At 47.0% G+C, this 14166-nt stretch overlaps 1 protein-coding gene across 1 annotated transcript in view; it reads right to left on the bottom strand.

The window, feature by feature from the left end:
• The window catches only part of Gug (arginine-glutamic acid dipeptide repeats grunge), a 40385-nt gene that overhangs the window by 19428 nt on the left and 6791 nt on the right, over nt 1-14166 (bottom strand). The window contains 11 exon segments of the mRNA XM_080281841.1: nt 1184-1337; nt 2440-4432; nt 4589-4949; nt 6021-6119; nt 7016-7175; nt 8359-8542; nt 9651-9891; nt 10925-11005; nt 12331-12429; nt 13203-13416; nt 13849-13935. Coding sequence (XP_080137967.1) covers nt 1184-1337; nt 2440-4432; nt 4589-4949; nt 6021-6119; nt 7016-7175; nt 8359-8542; nt 9651-9891; nt 10925-11005; nt 12331-12429; nt 13203-13416; nt 13849-13935 — 3673 coding nt within the window.

Below are 14166 nucleotides of genomic sequence, written 5' to 3'. Positions count from 1 at the left end.
TAGAAGGATAGAAACCGTAGGAGGGCAGTTTGGAAATTAAAGATTTATGCCAGACTCGATCGAAAGCCTTTGAGACACCCTATTCCCGCAAAGGGTGGCCGCAGACAAAACGCCTCCAAGTCGCTCTGTCACCCACCATTTGACTACCCTCCCCCCAACTCACCCCCCCCTCCCTCATATACCCTCCAAGAAAAAAACAAACAACAAAACCAAATTCAAGATATGTTCATTTCAAGATGCCTGGACACACTGCATTTGAAAGACTGGAGGTCATAGGCAGTAGAAAATACAGACAGTGGGAAAGAGTTCCAGAGTTGAATTAGCTGACTTACAACAAGGTGGTGATAAACAGGAAGGACTTTACATGATAGCACCAACATAACCGAATGGCTCCACTGCCTGGTTATGCAAACATTCCCCAGTTCCATCCCTATCCCCCAAAAGGAAGATGGTGCAAGTAAGAGAAGGGTAATTCAACTTCAAGTCCACCTGGTTCACATCCAAATGAGCTTGGGGCCGAAACAATAACAACATAACGAGGTATAATTGAACAACTTTTTAAATTCTAATAATAAAGTTGTTTGCAATGGGAAATAAACTATGGTGCTTCTTTTACCCTTCATCACAAACTTGCTTGTGATACAGTAAAGTCTCTGTACCTGAATTAACAAGGTATTACTGCACAACTTTTATCATCATCATCGTCCGGACCTCCTTTCCCACCCTAGGGCTGGGTGAGGAGTAGCAATGACCAGACAGCACAAACTTGCCCAATCCAATGGGCCACGCTTCCATTCACCCACCATTCAAGCCCCCAGAATCCTGGCTCTATCTGATACGCCAAAAACATTCAAGTTCTGTAGTTTCACATAAACGTATCCAAGAGTCAATCCGGATGCTGTCACATTAAAAAAGGGGTGCCAAATCCCTGATCATGCACTTCTCCTCACAACATTCATCCAGCCAGCTCTATCTCTTGTCAGTTCCCTAGCCTCACCGACTTCCAAACCTCTCTTCCTCACACACTCATCCACCATATCTCTCCACCTTCTCCTTGGCCTACCTCCCTCCTTCAACTCTGCTCAGATATACCTTTTCCACCACTCTATTGTTATCCACGCTCTCCGTACCACATTTCTTTTACTCAGCACAAACAAGCAGCGACACAGCAAAGTCTGCATACCTGAATCCTCTCTCTCTCTTCCTTTTCTTTCTCCGCCTGCTTCCTTAATCTTTCCTCTCGCTTCCTCGCCAGCTGACTGTTAGGCACGGGTTTGAAGGTGAGATCCGTCCGCGTACACGAGTTAAATTCTCCACGATTCCAGTGTCGAAGAAATCTGTAAGGAGAAAATGGTAAACACATCTTCCTCCTCCTAATCATCATCATCATCATCACTGTCATTATCATCATCATCATAATTGTCATCATCATCATCATCATTATCATCGTCACCATCATCGTCATCATCACTGTCATCCTCCTCCTCCTCCTCCTCATCATCATCATCATCATCAATGTCATTATCATCATCAACATCATCACTGTCATCATCATCATCATCATCACCATAACGAGACTGGGTGAGTTTGGAAGGGGATGAGATACAACAGAAAAAGATTCATGAGTTAAAAACAGATTGGATGAATGTATATACAGTGAGAGGAAACAGGAAGTGAGCTAAAATCCTGAATAACAAGGTAAATACAGGTACCAGTAAGTAAATACATACACATAAAAAATACACAATACACACACACACACACACACACACACACACACAAGAAAGGAGTTAGAGGACAGGAAAAATTAGACAGAGAAGATTTTTTTCTGAAAGAGGATGTAAGGACAAGATGACATGATTATAAAATACAGAACAGTAATGTAAAAAAGAAAAATCAGATCTCTAGAATTGCGTGAATGGAAGGCAGAGTGAGCAATGACCATAAATGCCTTAAAAGAAAACAGATGGGATACAACTAGATATGGCGACAAGAAAACAAGAGATTAATCTAAATCCGAAATACTAAAACTAGGCAAATAGCAAAAAAGGCCTTGGACGAGGTCATTGAGCATGACCTCAGGGTTAAGGGACTAAACAGGGAAGCTGCCAGAGATCGAGCAGCATGGAGAGCCGCCATTAGGTGACCAAGGCCAACATATGCAAGCATGTTGGAGCCTTCAAAAACAAAAACAAAAACAAAGATGCTGGCCCATACAATTACTGGTACACTGTCACATTCACCCAATAATGCTTTACATAGATATACTTCAGTAACGGTAATAACTATTAAAAAGGAATTCCTGTAAAAGAATAATAACAAGATCTTTGTATTTCATCCAATGGCAGCAAAACCAAAGAAATATGACAGGCTAAATGTGCAGATGCAGAAGTTTTTATACCAATATCCACAACTTTACACAACAAATATTTAACTTACATAGCACTTTCTGATCGATGGAATTCAGAGTCTTCAATCTTTGGTTCGGGAGAAGGTTCCCTATGAGTGGGTATATCATCGTCATCATCGTGGTCCTCTACATCCTGACTGTTGCCTCCGGGGGTGAGGGCAGAGGCCGGTCCCCCAGGGTATGCTGGGTGGCTGGGTGGGACAGTGGCAGGAAGGGCCTGGGTGGTGGGTGGCTGGCCAGTGGTGGGTACAGGGGGCTGGGACAGGTTCATGGGAAGGCTGGGGGGCTTCACCACAGGGCCAGTGTGGGCTGCTGGTGGGGTGGACAGGGGAGACGGGCCTGATGATGGTGGCACCATACCTGGTGGTAGTCCGGGGGGTAATCCCGGGGGCACGCCTGGCAAACCTGGTGCAGTTACGGATGGCCGCAACCCTGGTGTTATGGGGGAAGGCTGGTTTGTAGGCAGTTTACTGGGAGAGGTTAAGTGTGGCGGAACACCCGGCCGACTTGAGAATAATGCAGGATGGGTTGACACATGGGCAGCTGGAGCAGCCACAGGTTTGGCAGCAGATGATGTGGATGTGGAAGACACAGTGGTTAGAGGGGCAGAGCTGGGAGACACTCTACTGGTGGCCCCTGGAGCCGAGGTGGGTACTGATGACCCTGTGCTGCTGGGGCGCTGTGAGGGTGACTGGGGCCGGTGAACCGAAGAACGTGGATGTGTAGGATATGGATACTGCATGGCCAATGGGTATCCATACGCATAAGGGTAAGGGTAACCTGGAATGGCCAAGTGAGCTGGTAAAGAAGCCAAAGAAGCTGGAGGAGGAATGCCAGAGGAACTAGAAATGGGAGGCTTGGTATCTTGCCGCGATTCGGATTTAATCTCGGCGATGATTTCGGGACGGTCGCCCCTTTCCTGTTTGATTTCAGTTTTTGGCTCAGGTTTGGGAATTTCAGTTTTATAAGTGTCACTGGGTATTGGTGATGGCTCATACTTTATCTTATCAGCCCTTATCAGAACCTCAGGCTCTCGTTTAATCTGTTCTGGCTTGATGATGCCCACAGGGGAAGAATAAGGGGGAATAGATGAGCTTGGCAAGTGAGGGGCTCGTGAGGGTGTTGATGGGATGGTGGATTGAGTATGTGCAGAAACAGGGGCATAGGCAGAGGGAGCAGGACTGACTCTTGACACTGCACTGGTGGTGGAGGGAGGGGCCTGGCTGATTGATGGGTTACTGGAAGGAGGCTGGGCAGGATAGCCATGAACAGCAGAAGGTCTCAGGGTTGGATGGTGAATACCCGGGGAATATCTGACCACATCTGCTTCTGCTTTTACTTTGACTGGTTTGTCTTGTACAGAAGGTGGCGTGTGAGGCACGGTGGCTAAAACATTAGGAGGGACGCTGGTGATGGGCGCCCGCACCACCGAGCCTCGTTCCTCCATGGTGGTGGTGGTCGCTGGTCTCACAGAACTGGTCACCGTGGTTGTGGACACAGTGGAAGTGGTAGCCAGACCCACTGAAGCCACTGGAGCCACCACTGTTAATGCTGATGGTCTAGTGGCAACTGGATTTACTACCTGAGGGGCTGAGTGAATTCTGCTGCCAGTGACTATAGGTCTACTGAGACCCTGAATAATTATATTGCTGGCGGTGGACGGAACCGCTGACGAGGTGATTATTGCAGGTTTATATTGAGTCACGGGCGGGTTTGACGTAGAAGAGACGGGTGTGGGCAGGCGACTTATTACCTGTGGCTGCACCACAGCACCACTGTGGGCAGGTGGTGGAACCAAACTACCTGGTGACAGTCTGGGAATAGTTGGTGAGGGGTGTGGAGGTGGCTGTACTACTCCACCCCATCCAGGTGGCGGAACCTGAGAGCCAGCTGGCCCTGCTATACTAGTGGTGGTTGGAGGAGCACTGGAACTGGCGACAGGTGACCCAGGTACGGCCGGGGATGCAGGAATGGCAGCGGGCCACACAGCCCCTGAGGGAATTATTTGTCGTGGCTTACACGCTAATGGGGACGTGAGAGGCGGTGCGTGGTGTGGTGTGTGAGTGGGGGGTTGTGGTGCCGCTGTGGGAACGGGTAGGGGAGGCGTGGAGGTGGCCACTGTGGCGGTTGTGGTACTGAGCGACATAGACGCGGTGGTAACGGTGGGGGTGGGGGCACGGGGAACAGGGAGGGGCGTCATGGCGGTAGTGGGGGTGATGTGGAGGTGTGGGGGAGGTACAGCAGATGAGGAGGGGGTCGGCACAGAGGCAGCAGTTGTTAAAGATGGCATACAACTGGTGGGGGGTGTCGGTGCGGTTGTCAATACGACGGTACTGGTGGGAATGGTGGCACTGGTGACCGGCGGCACCACTGATGACGGCACAGGGGGTGGGGGCTCCTGGGGGGGTGGCTGCTGGGGTGGGGAAGCTGGCTGGAGGGGAGGATTTGGGGTGCCTGGGGCTGCAGGGGACAGAGAGCTTGGGTCTCCACTACCACCATCTCCTTCATCAGAACTCTCTTCTGAACTCAGGCCAGACATCTGGTGAGGACAGAGAGTATTATCATTACCATCATCATCATTATTATCATTAGCATTAGCATTACCATCACCATCACAGCCATCATTTTTACTGGTCATCATCATCATTATTATTAGCATTATCACCATCATCATCACAGCCATCATTATCACTTATCATCATCATCGTCCTGCCTCTACTTCCTAGTAATGTACTGGTCTGGGCATGTGGAGAGGATGGGACTGGAGTGTATTGGTGTTGTGATGAGGAGGGGTAGACTGAGATGGTTTGGGCATGTGGAGAGGATGGGAGGAAGGATGGGACTGATGTGTATTGGTGCTGTCATGAGGAGGGGTAGATTGAGATGGTTTGGGCATGTGGAGAGGATGGGAGGAAGGATGGGACTGATGTGTATTGGTGCTGTGATGAGGCGGAGGAGACTGAAATGGTTTGGGCATGTGGTGAGGATGGAGGATGACAACTGGGTGTCAAAAGTGGGAAGTGTGAACACTGAGGGTAGGGCTGTGAGAGACAGACCAAAAAAGATCTGGGATGAGATTATGACTGTGACCTCAGGGATAAGGGACTGAACAGGGAGGCTGCCAGAGATCAAGCTGCATGGAGAGCTGCAATTAGGTGACCAAGGCCGACGTATGCATCCTTTATAAACGAAATGAAACGATTCTACCTAATCAACAAACTATTACAGTATATAAGACTTAGCTATGATCTCAATCTATATATGATAATGAAAAGCAATATTTACCTCATTCACTGTATCTCTCCTAGGCTAAATAAAAATCATCTGGAGGTTGGAAGAATGAACTACAAAATTAAATAAATGGATATAAGGGGTTAAGGGACGAGTCTTGTAGTGAAGGGGAAATAATGAAGGCTTGATCTTTCTATAGTTACAAAAGAACTGATAAAAAAGAGAGGAGAGGAGAAGAGAAGAGAGGAGAGGAGAGGAGAAGAGAAGAGAAAAGAGAAGAAAAGGAAGAAGAGAGAAGAGAAGAGAAAAGAGAGGGGAGAGAGAGAGAGAGAGAGAGAGAGAGAGAGAGAGAGAGAGAGAGAAGAGAGAGAACACATACATCATCTCCATTGCGCCTCTTCTTGCTGGGCGTTGCAGGGCCGCAGTTCTCGTCGGCTCCTATAGACCGTTTCACACGCCGCACACTCTTGTCATCACCCTAAAAAAAAATAAAGTTACCATCATCATCATCAACAACATCCTCATCATCCTTTCGTCTTCTATATCATCATCATCATCATTCTTGCTTTTTCTTTATCATCATTATTCTTGCTCTTTTTATCATCATCATCATAATTACTCTTTTTCTTTATCATCAATATTGTCTTTTTCTTTATCATCATCATCATGACCTTTTTACCCACCAAAATATGAGGTGAGGTAGAAAAAAAAAAAAAAAAGGGGGGGGGGGAAGCATGTAACGTGGAGAACTACCAGTGGCTGTCTCAGTAGTATTAGCAGTACAGTAACCCCAGTCTGTTTGGCCAAGCAGACCTATCAACTGCAGGAAAGCCAAGCAGTTATCAGAAGAGGCTGGATGACTCCGTCACTGATGCCTGCCCAGGATGCAACAAAGCACCCCATACTATTAAGCACATTATGCAAGACTGCATTGCACACAGTATGCAACACAGCACCCCATACTATTAAGCACATTATGCAAGACTGCATTGCACACAATATGCAACAAAGCACCCCATACTATTAAGCACATTATGCAAGACTGCATTGTACACAGTATGCAACACAGCACCCCATACTATTAAGCACATTATGCAAGACTGCATTGCACACAATATGCAACACAGCACCCCATACTATTAAGCACATTATGCAAGACTGCATTGCACACAATCACCTACGCCAACAACACAACATACACTTAAGAGCTCTGTGGGAAAGCCCGGTCTCGGCCATGGCCTTCCTTAGGGACTCGGGGCTGTTCGGCCAGACTGCCTAGGGAATAACTACTACTACATCAAGTGAGTGGATGATGGTTGCCACTACCTACCACTTTGCATACCCAGTAAAACAAAAACAGAAAGTGCCACAAACCTTCTTAGGTGCGGGTGAGCCAGAGAGTCGTGCAGGTCTGTTGTCTGGGGTGCGTCGGTCTGGGGTCCTGCGGTCTGGGGTGGGGCATTCATCAGTGATATCCGGGGTGTTGGCTCGGGACCGCCTGGCCACCCTATGCCTTGTGCTGATCTCCTTGGCCCTGCGGATGTAATTATGAACTTCATCATCATTATTATCACCATCATCATCATCATCATCAACATCACCACCACCACCACCACCACCATCATCATCATCATCATCATCATCTCATCATCATCATCATCATCATCATCAATATCATCATCATCATCCAGACCTCCTTTCCCACCCTAGGGCAGACTTTCATATACTTACTCTTTTTTATTATTATTTTTTTTCAATATGCAAGGAAGAAGGAACCAAAGGCCAGGAGCCCACAAACCATTCCAAGAAAAAACAAAAGCAATACAAAAGAGAGCCAAGTTCAAGATCCGTTCATTTCAAGATCCCTGGACACACTGCGTTTGAAAGACTGGAGATCATAGGAAGTGGGAAATACAGACAGAGGGAGAGTGTTCCAGAGTTGACCTGTTGCATACTGGAGATCACAGGAAGTAGGAAATACAGACAGAAGGAGACAGTTCCAGAGCTGACCTGTTGCATATATACTGGAGATCATAGGAAGCAGGAAATGCAGGCAGAGGGAGTCAGTTCTAGAGCTGACCTGTTGCATACTGGAGATCATAGGAAGTGGGAAATACGGACAGAGGGAGACAACTGCAAAATGAAAATGAGCCAAAACACTGGTAGATAAAAAGAACTCGAAATACAGTAGAACCCCCACTATTTTGGATCTTTGGGAGGAGGTAGAAGACTGTCCGACTTATATCTATCTATCTATTGCCAGACGCCTTAATCCCGTATGGAGTGGCCACAAACAAATCGCCTCCATGTTGCCCTGTCCCCTGCCATTTCACTGCCCTGCTCCCAGCTCACATGCCCCTCTCTCATATACCTCTCCATCTCATCCTTGGCCTCCCCCTCCCTCTCCCCCCCTCCACCCCACTCACATACACTCTCCTTGTCAGTCTCTCACTCTCCATCTTCTCCACATCTCATCCTTGGCCTCCCCCTCCTTCTCCCCCCCTCCACCCCACTCACATACACTCTCCTCATCAGTCTCTCACTCTCCATCTTCTTCACATCTCATCCTTGGCCTCCCCCTCCCTCTCCCCACCTCCACCTCACTCACATACACTCTCCTCATCAGTCACTCTCCATCCTCTCCACATGGCCAACATACAACAAAATACAACAACTCCCTAAGGCAAGTTTATCACACAAATTGATTTATACTTCACCTGGTTCGCGTTCTCATCCTCAGGTCTTCTTCTGTGGGTGGATTGGGCGGTGGGCGGGAGGATCCAGGCGGGGGCTCACGGGGGTTGGTGATCACTGGCAGGTCTCCGTAGCGCTTGAAGTGGATGCGGCACTCGTAGCACAGGAGCTGCTTGTCCTTCCCGGCGTGGTGCCAATCCCGTGATGCTGTAAGACCGTCACCACCATCATCATCTCCATCATCACCATCAACATCAACCTCTTTTCACCTAACATCCCACTGTTCACTAATAAGCAGTCAGGATGGTCTAGGGTTGGTGGTGGTACTGTCAAAGAAGCAGAAGAGTGGCCATGTGCAGTTTGCCACAAGGGTGTGGGAAGTAATTTCATCTTGTGCAGTGTTTGTGATAAATGGGTGCATAAAAGATGTAGTGGTTTTTAGAGGCAGACTGCGAGATAATGCTGATTTAATGTGTGCAGAGTGTCAGCGAGAGCATGTGGAGATTGTCAAATGTGAAAGGACTTATCTTGCTGGTGAGTCACTTGAGTGTGTGGAAGAGTTTTGTTATTTGGGAGACATGTTATGTGCTAGAGGTGGGGCTGGAGCTAGCTCTGTGGCTAGGGTGAGAAGTGGCTGAAAGAAGTTCAGAGAGCTGTTGCCTCTCCTGACATTGAGAGGACTCTCCCTGTGTGCTCAGGGGTCTTTGTATGCAGCATGTGTTAAAAGTGCGATGCTGTATGGCAGTGAGACCTGGGCAGTGAAGGAGGAAGATATTCGCAGGCTCAGACGTACAGAAATGACAGAGATTAGGTGGATGTGCAGTGCGTCTTTGAGTGCAAGGCCTGGGGGGGCTAGGTTTACGATGGAAGAGAGGTAGGATGGGACTGGAGTTTGTATTCGTGTTGTGATGAGGAGAGGTAGACTGAAGTAGTCTGGGCATGTGGTGAGGATGGGGGATGATTATTGGGTGCAGAAGGTGAGAACTGTTAATATTGGCGGTGGGGTTGCAAGGGGTACACCAAGAAAGATGTGGGACGAGGTCATTAAAGTGTGACCTCAGGGTTAAGGGACTAAACAGGGAGGCTGCCATAAATCGAGCAGCATGGAGAGCCACCATTAGGTGACCAAGGCCAACGCAGCAAGCATGTTGAAGCCTTCAAAAACAAAACGAAAACAAAACGATGTATGGTGAGGGGAAGGGGTTGATACAGCTGGCAACAGCTTTTATCCTGATGTATTTTTATTATTTCTCCTGGCTGCATACAGACTAATAAGCATCTCAATCGTAAAATCAGGACACGCTGCACAACTCACATGTGGTGTAGCAGTGCCGGCAGTGATACCCCTGCCTGTCCTTCGAATCAGAGTCGTCGGAATCGTCATCCTTCTCCGAGGCTGACGAGGGGTCCAAGGGGTCGCTGGGGCCGGTGTTGCGCTGGGCCCGGGGCGTTCGTATCCGCCTCAGCACGTTCTGTCGTCGGTGTCTCCTGTGGGGGCGGTGACCTGCGGCCGCCGGGGTTTTCTTCCACAGGTAGTAGAAGGATACCAGCTCACTCTGATGATGATGACGATGATAATAATAATAATAATAATATAGCAGTAGTTGTAGTAGTAATAGTAGTAGTAGTAATAATAATAATAAAAATAAATAATAATAATAATAACAACAAAATGAAGTAGTAGTAGTAGTAGTAATAATAATAAAAATAAATACAATAATAATAATAATAATAATAATAATACTGTAATAATAACAATAATAATAATAACAACAACAATCATAATAATAATAATAATAATAATGAAAATTAAATCATCATCATCATCATATTTTCCCCACCTAAAGATGGAATAATATAGTATACTGAAAACACAGAAAAAGAATGCACAGGAGAGGGTTAACTATGGTATGCCTGGTGAAATGGGTCAGATATTCATTCACACACTACTTAAGCCACTGGAATCCTCACTCCAACTCACAGGCCAAACCATCTACACATTTTCATTTCTTTATTTATAGTGAGAGACTGATGAGGAGAGTGTAGGTGAGTGAGGAGGAGGGGGAGAGAGGGAGGAGGAGGCCAAGGATGAGATGGAGGGATGGAGTGGGGAGGTATATGAAAGAGGTGGGGGTGTGAGTTGGGAGCAGGGCGGTGAAATGGCGGGAGACAGGGTGACATGGAGGTGATTTGTTTGTGGCCACCCCGTACGGGATTAAGGCGTCTGGCAATAGGAAGATAGATTTATATACACACTTACGCACTTCCCATATACAGTCAGTGTCTTTCTATCTACAGCCAGATGTCCTAATCCCAGAGGTGACCACGAAGCTGTCTCTATCATCCTGTTCTCCGTTATGTGGCCTCCCTCACTTCAACTCACATCTTCACCCACATGCTCCATCCCATCCATGGTCTTCTACTCTCCCCTATTCCCCGTCCACCTCACTCACATACACTAGTCCGTCAGTATGTTCATCTCATCCTTGGTCTCCCTCTCCCCCCTATTCCCCTTCCACCTAACTCACACACACATTCCTAGTCAGTCAGTACGTAACATATACCTTACCGTACTTAACACGAACTTACCGTTTCTTTATGGGGTAACAAATCCTTGCGAATTCTGAAAAAGTTCTTGCCATACTGCCTTAGTCCTTTCATAAATCTTTTCTGTAAAAAAATTTAAAAAAATAAAAAAAATGTTAGTTTTAATATGGACTAAATGCTGTCTATATTAATTCTTGCTAAGGTAATGTATTTTGACAAAGTGGAGAGGATGGAGAAAGAGACTAACAAGGAGTGTATGTATATTTAATTCTTCCATTGAGCCTTGGGAAATAAGCTGCAAATGTGGAAAAAATCCTTACCAATTTACCATGAATGAAATCTAGTTAATTCACTCACTCACTCACTCACACACACACACACACACACACACACACACACACACACACACACGGGACAGTACGAGCTTGACTTATTCCCGTAAAGATACAATTAGGTAAGAACACAAACACACACACACACACGGGACAGTACGAGCTTGACTTATTCCTGTAAAGTTTCAATTAGGTAAGAAACACACACACACACACAAACGGGACAGTTTGAGTTTGATTTATTCCTGTGAAGATACAATTAGGTAAGCACACACACACACACACACACACACACACACACACACACACAATCATCAACAGCAATATCCTAACCCTTTCTCTGTCTGAAGTTGGGATGAGGTGGGACCCAAACTCAAGGAAAGTACGAGAGTGGAAGACCCATCACTTGCATGACCACTAAACCTGCCACATAATCATCTATCCAGTTCTATCTATCTATCTCTGAACCTGCCACATAATCGTATATCCAGTTCTATCACTCTATCTATCTACCCAGGCTGCTTCCCCTAAACAAAGGGAGGTAGCCGAGACAGGACGACACACTCCCAATTGACTCATTCAAACACTATCTATCTATTGCCAGATGCCTTAATCCCATACGGGGTGGCCACAAACAAATCGCCTCCACGTCACCACGTCCCCTGCCATTTCATTGTCCTGCTCCCAGCTCACACCTCCCTCTCTCATATACCTCTCCACTCCATCCCTCCATCTCATCCATGGCCTCCTCCTGCCTCGCTCCCCCTCCACCTCATTCACATACACTCCCCTTGTCAGTCTCTCACTCTCCATCCTCTCCACATGGCCAAACCACCTCAGTGTGTTTCTCCTAACGCTTCCTATCACATCCACATCCACACCACAATGCTCCTTCACATCCTCATTTGTCAGTCTGTCTCTCCATCCTCTCCACATGGCCACACCACCTCAATGTGATTCTCCTAACGCTACCTATCACATCCACATCCACACCACAACACTCCTTCACATTCTCACACATCCAAAGACACACATTTAAAAATCTGAACTCCCACATACAACCATCCCTCTTGTCCAGGCATTCATACTGACATGGGTGGATGCAGGTCAACTTACCCTATCATCCTCGGACCACTTTTTTTCAATGCCATCAGGTACTGGGCACTTGACGAGAGCCTGTAGAGCTTTCCCATGATCGTAGTCGCTATTGTGCAACTGGGAAATTAAAAGGGATTAAAATACACCACATGACACAACAGTCGCGGTGCAAGACTCTGAGGTTGTCATTATCGTACCCTGGCAACCTAACATTCAAAAGTGCGTCCGATTTCATATTACATTATACACGAATCATATTATTATGCACGAATATATTATAAACGAATATTATTATACACGAATCACATACGTCTCAATTATTATAGAATCACATACGTCTCAATTGTTATACACAAAATCAGATGCACTCTTGAATGGTAGGTTGCCAGGGCACGATCATAACATTAGAGTTGTGCGCCGCGACTATAATATTATACACTACCATGAAGATACATAACACAATAAAGGCTCAAATATATCAATAATCTGGAGAGTGAGAGACTAATGATGAGAGTGTATGTGAGTGAGGTGGAGGAGGGGAGAGGAAGGGGGAGACTGGGGATGAGATGGAGGTATGGAGTGGAGAGGTATTTGCGAGAAGGGAGTGTGAGTTGGAGGAGGGTAGCGTAATGGTAGGGGACAGGCCGGCATGGAGGTGATTTGTTTGTAGCCACCCCTCCAGCTTAACACGTCTCCCTGAAGCTGATAAAAATCCTCTGAGGGCAGCAAGAATGAGAGGCAAAAGACATCAATGGATTAGACAGAGGGAGACAGTTCCAGAGTTGACCCCTCCAGCTTAACAGGTCTCCCTAATGCTGATAAAAATCCTCTGAAGGCAGCAAGAATGAGAGGCAAAAGACGTCAATGGATTACAGGAGATTTAAAGTTACCATTTCCAGCGCATTGATGGTGGTGTCGTCGCGTGAGGCAGCATTACACCCGTCAGTGGTGGATCCGCCATCGCAAAGACCGGCAAAGGCAGCCATGGATCGGGCAGCACGCAGGTACATGAGGAGGTCGGTGTCCAGCGAGGCCCCGGGTATCCATCGCTGCTCCTCCCACTCCGAACACACCTCAGGACGCTCACCCACACCAACATTACCCCTGCACGATAAGACAAAAACACACTAATCTCACCCACACACACACACACACACACACACACACACACTCCAAACACACCTCAGGACGCTCACCCACACCAACATTACCCCTGCACGATAAGACAAAAACACACTACTTATCTCACACTCACTCACTCACACACACACACACTCGGAACACACCTCAGGACGCTCACCCACCCCAACATTACCCCTGCACAATAAGACAAAAACACACTACGGTACTTATCTCACACTCACTCACACACACACACACACACACACACACACACACACACACAACAGATTTTTTTACAGATGAACATAGAACAGAGAGAAAAAACCAAAAGGCTATACACCAGATTACAGGCATCCTCGACTTATAACAAAATCTGTAAGAGGATGTGAGTTGTAATCCATCTCGTATTCCTACCTGTACTCGGGCAGCTTGGCCTGGTGAGATGGTCCTACCCGAATTTCTCCCTGGGTAGAGGCCAATCTTCTAGTTTCGGGATTGTACCTGGAAAAGTACGTAAAATATTAGTCATTTACCTACAACATCGGTGATTTATCTATTGGGTGGCCACAAACAAATTGCCTCCACGTCACCCTGTTCTCTCTTATTTGGCTGTGCTTCTTCCAGCTCACACCCTCACTCAATATACCTTTCCACCTCACCCATCCCATCCTCTCATACATCCTTCCACCCCATCCCTCCATCTCATCCTCCCATATACCCTTCCACCCCATC

Source organism: Coenobita brevimanus, chromosome 11 (genome assembly GCF_032717465.1).
Source record: "Coenobita brevimanus isolate Jiangsu-jjx chromosome 11, ASM3271746v2, whole genome shotgun sequence".
Taxonomy (NCBI): Eukaryota; Metazoa; Arthropoda; class Malacostraca; order Decapoda; family Coenobitidae; genus Coenobita; species Coenobita brevimanus.
This window is presented reverse-complemented; position numbering and strand designations above follow the sequence as displayed.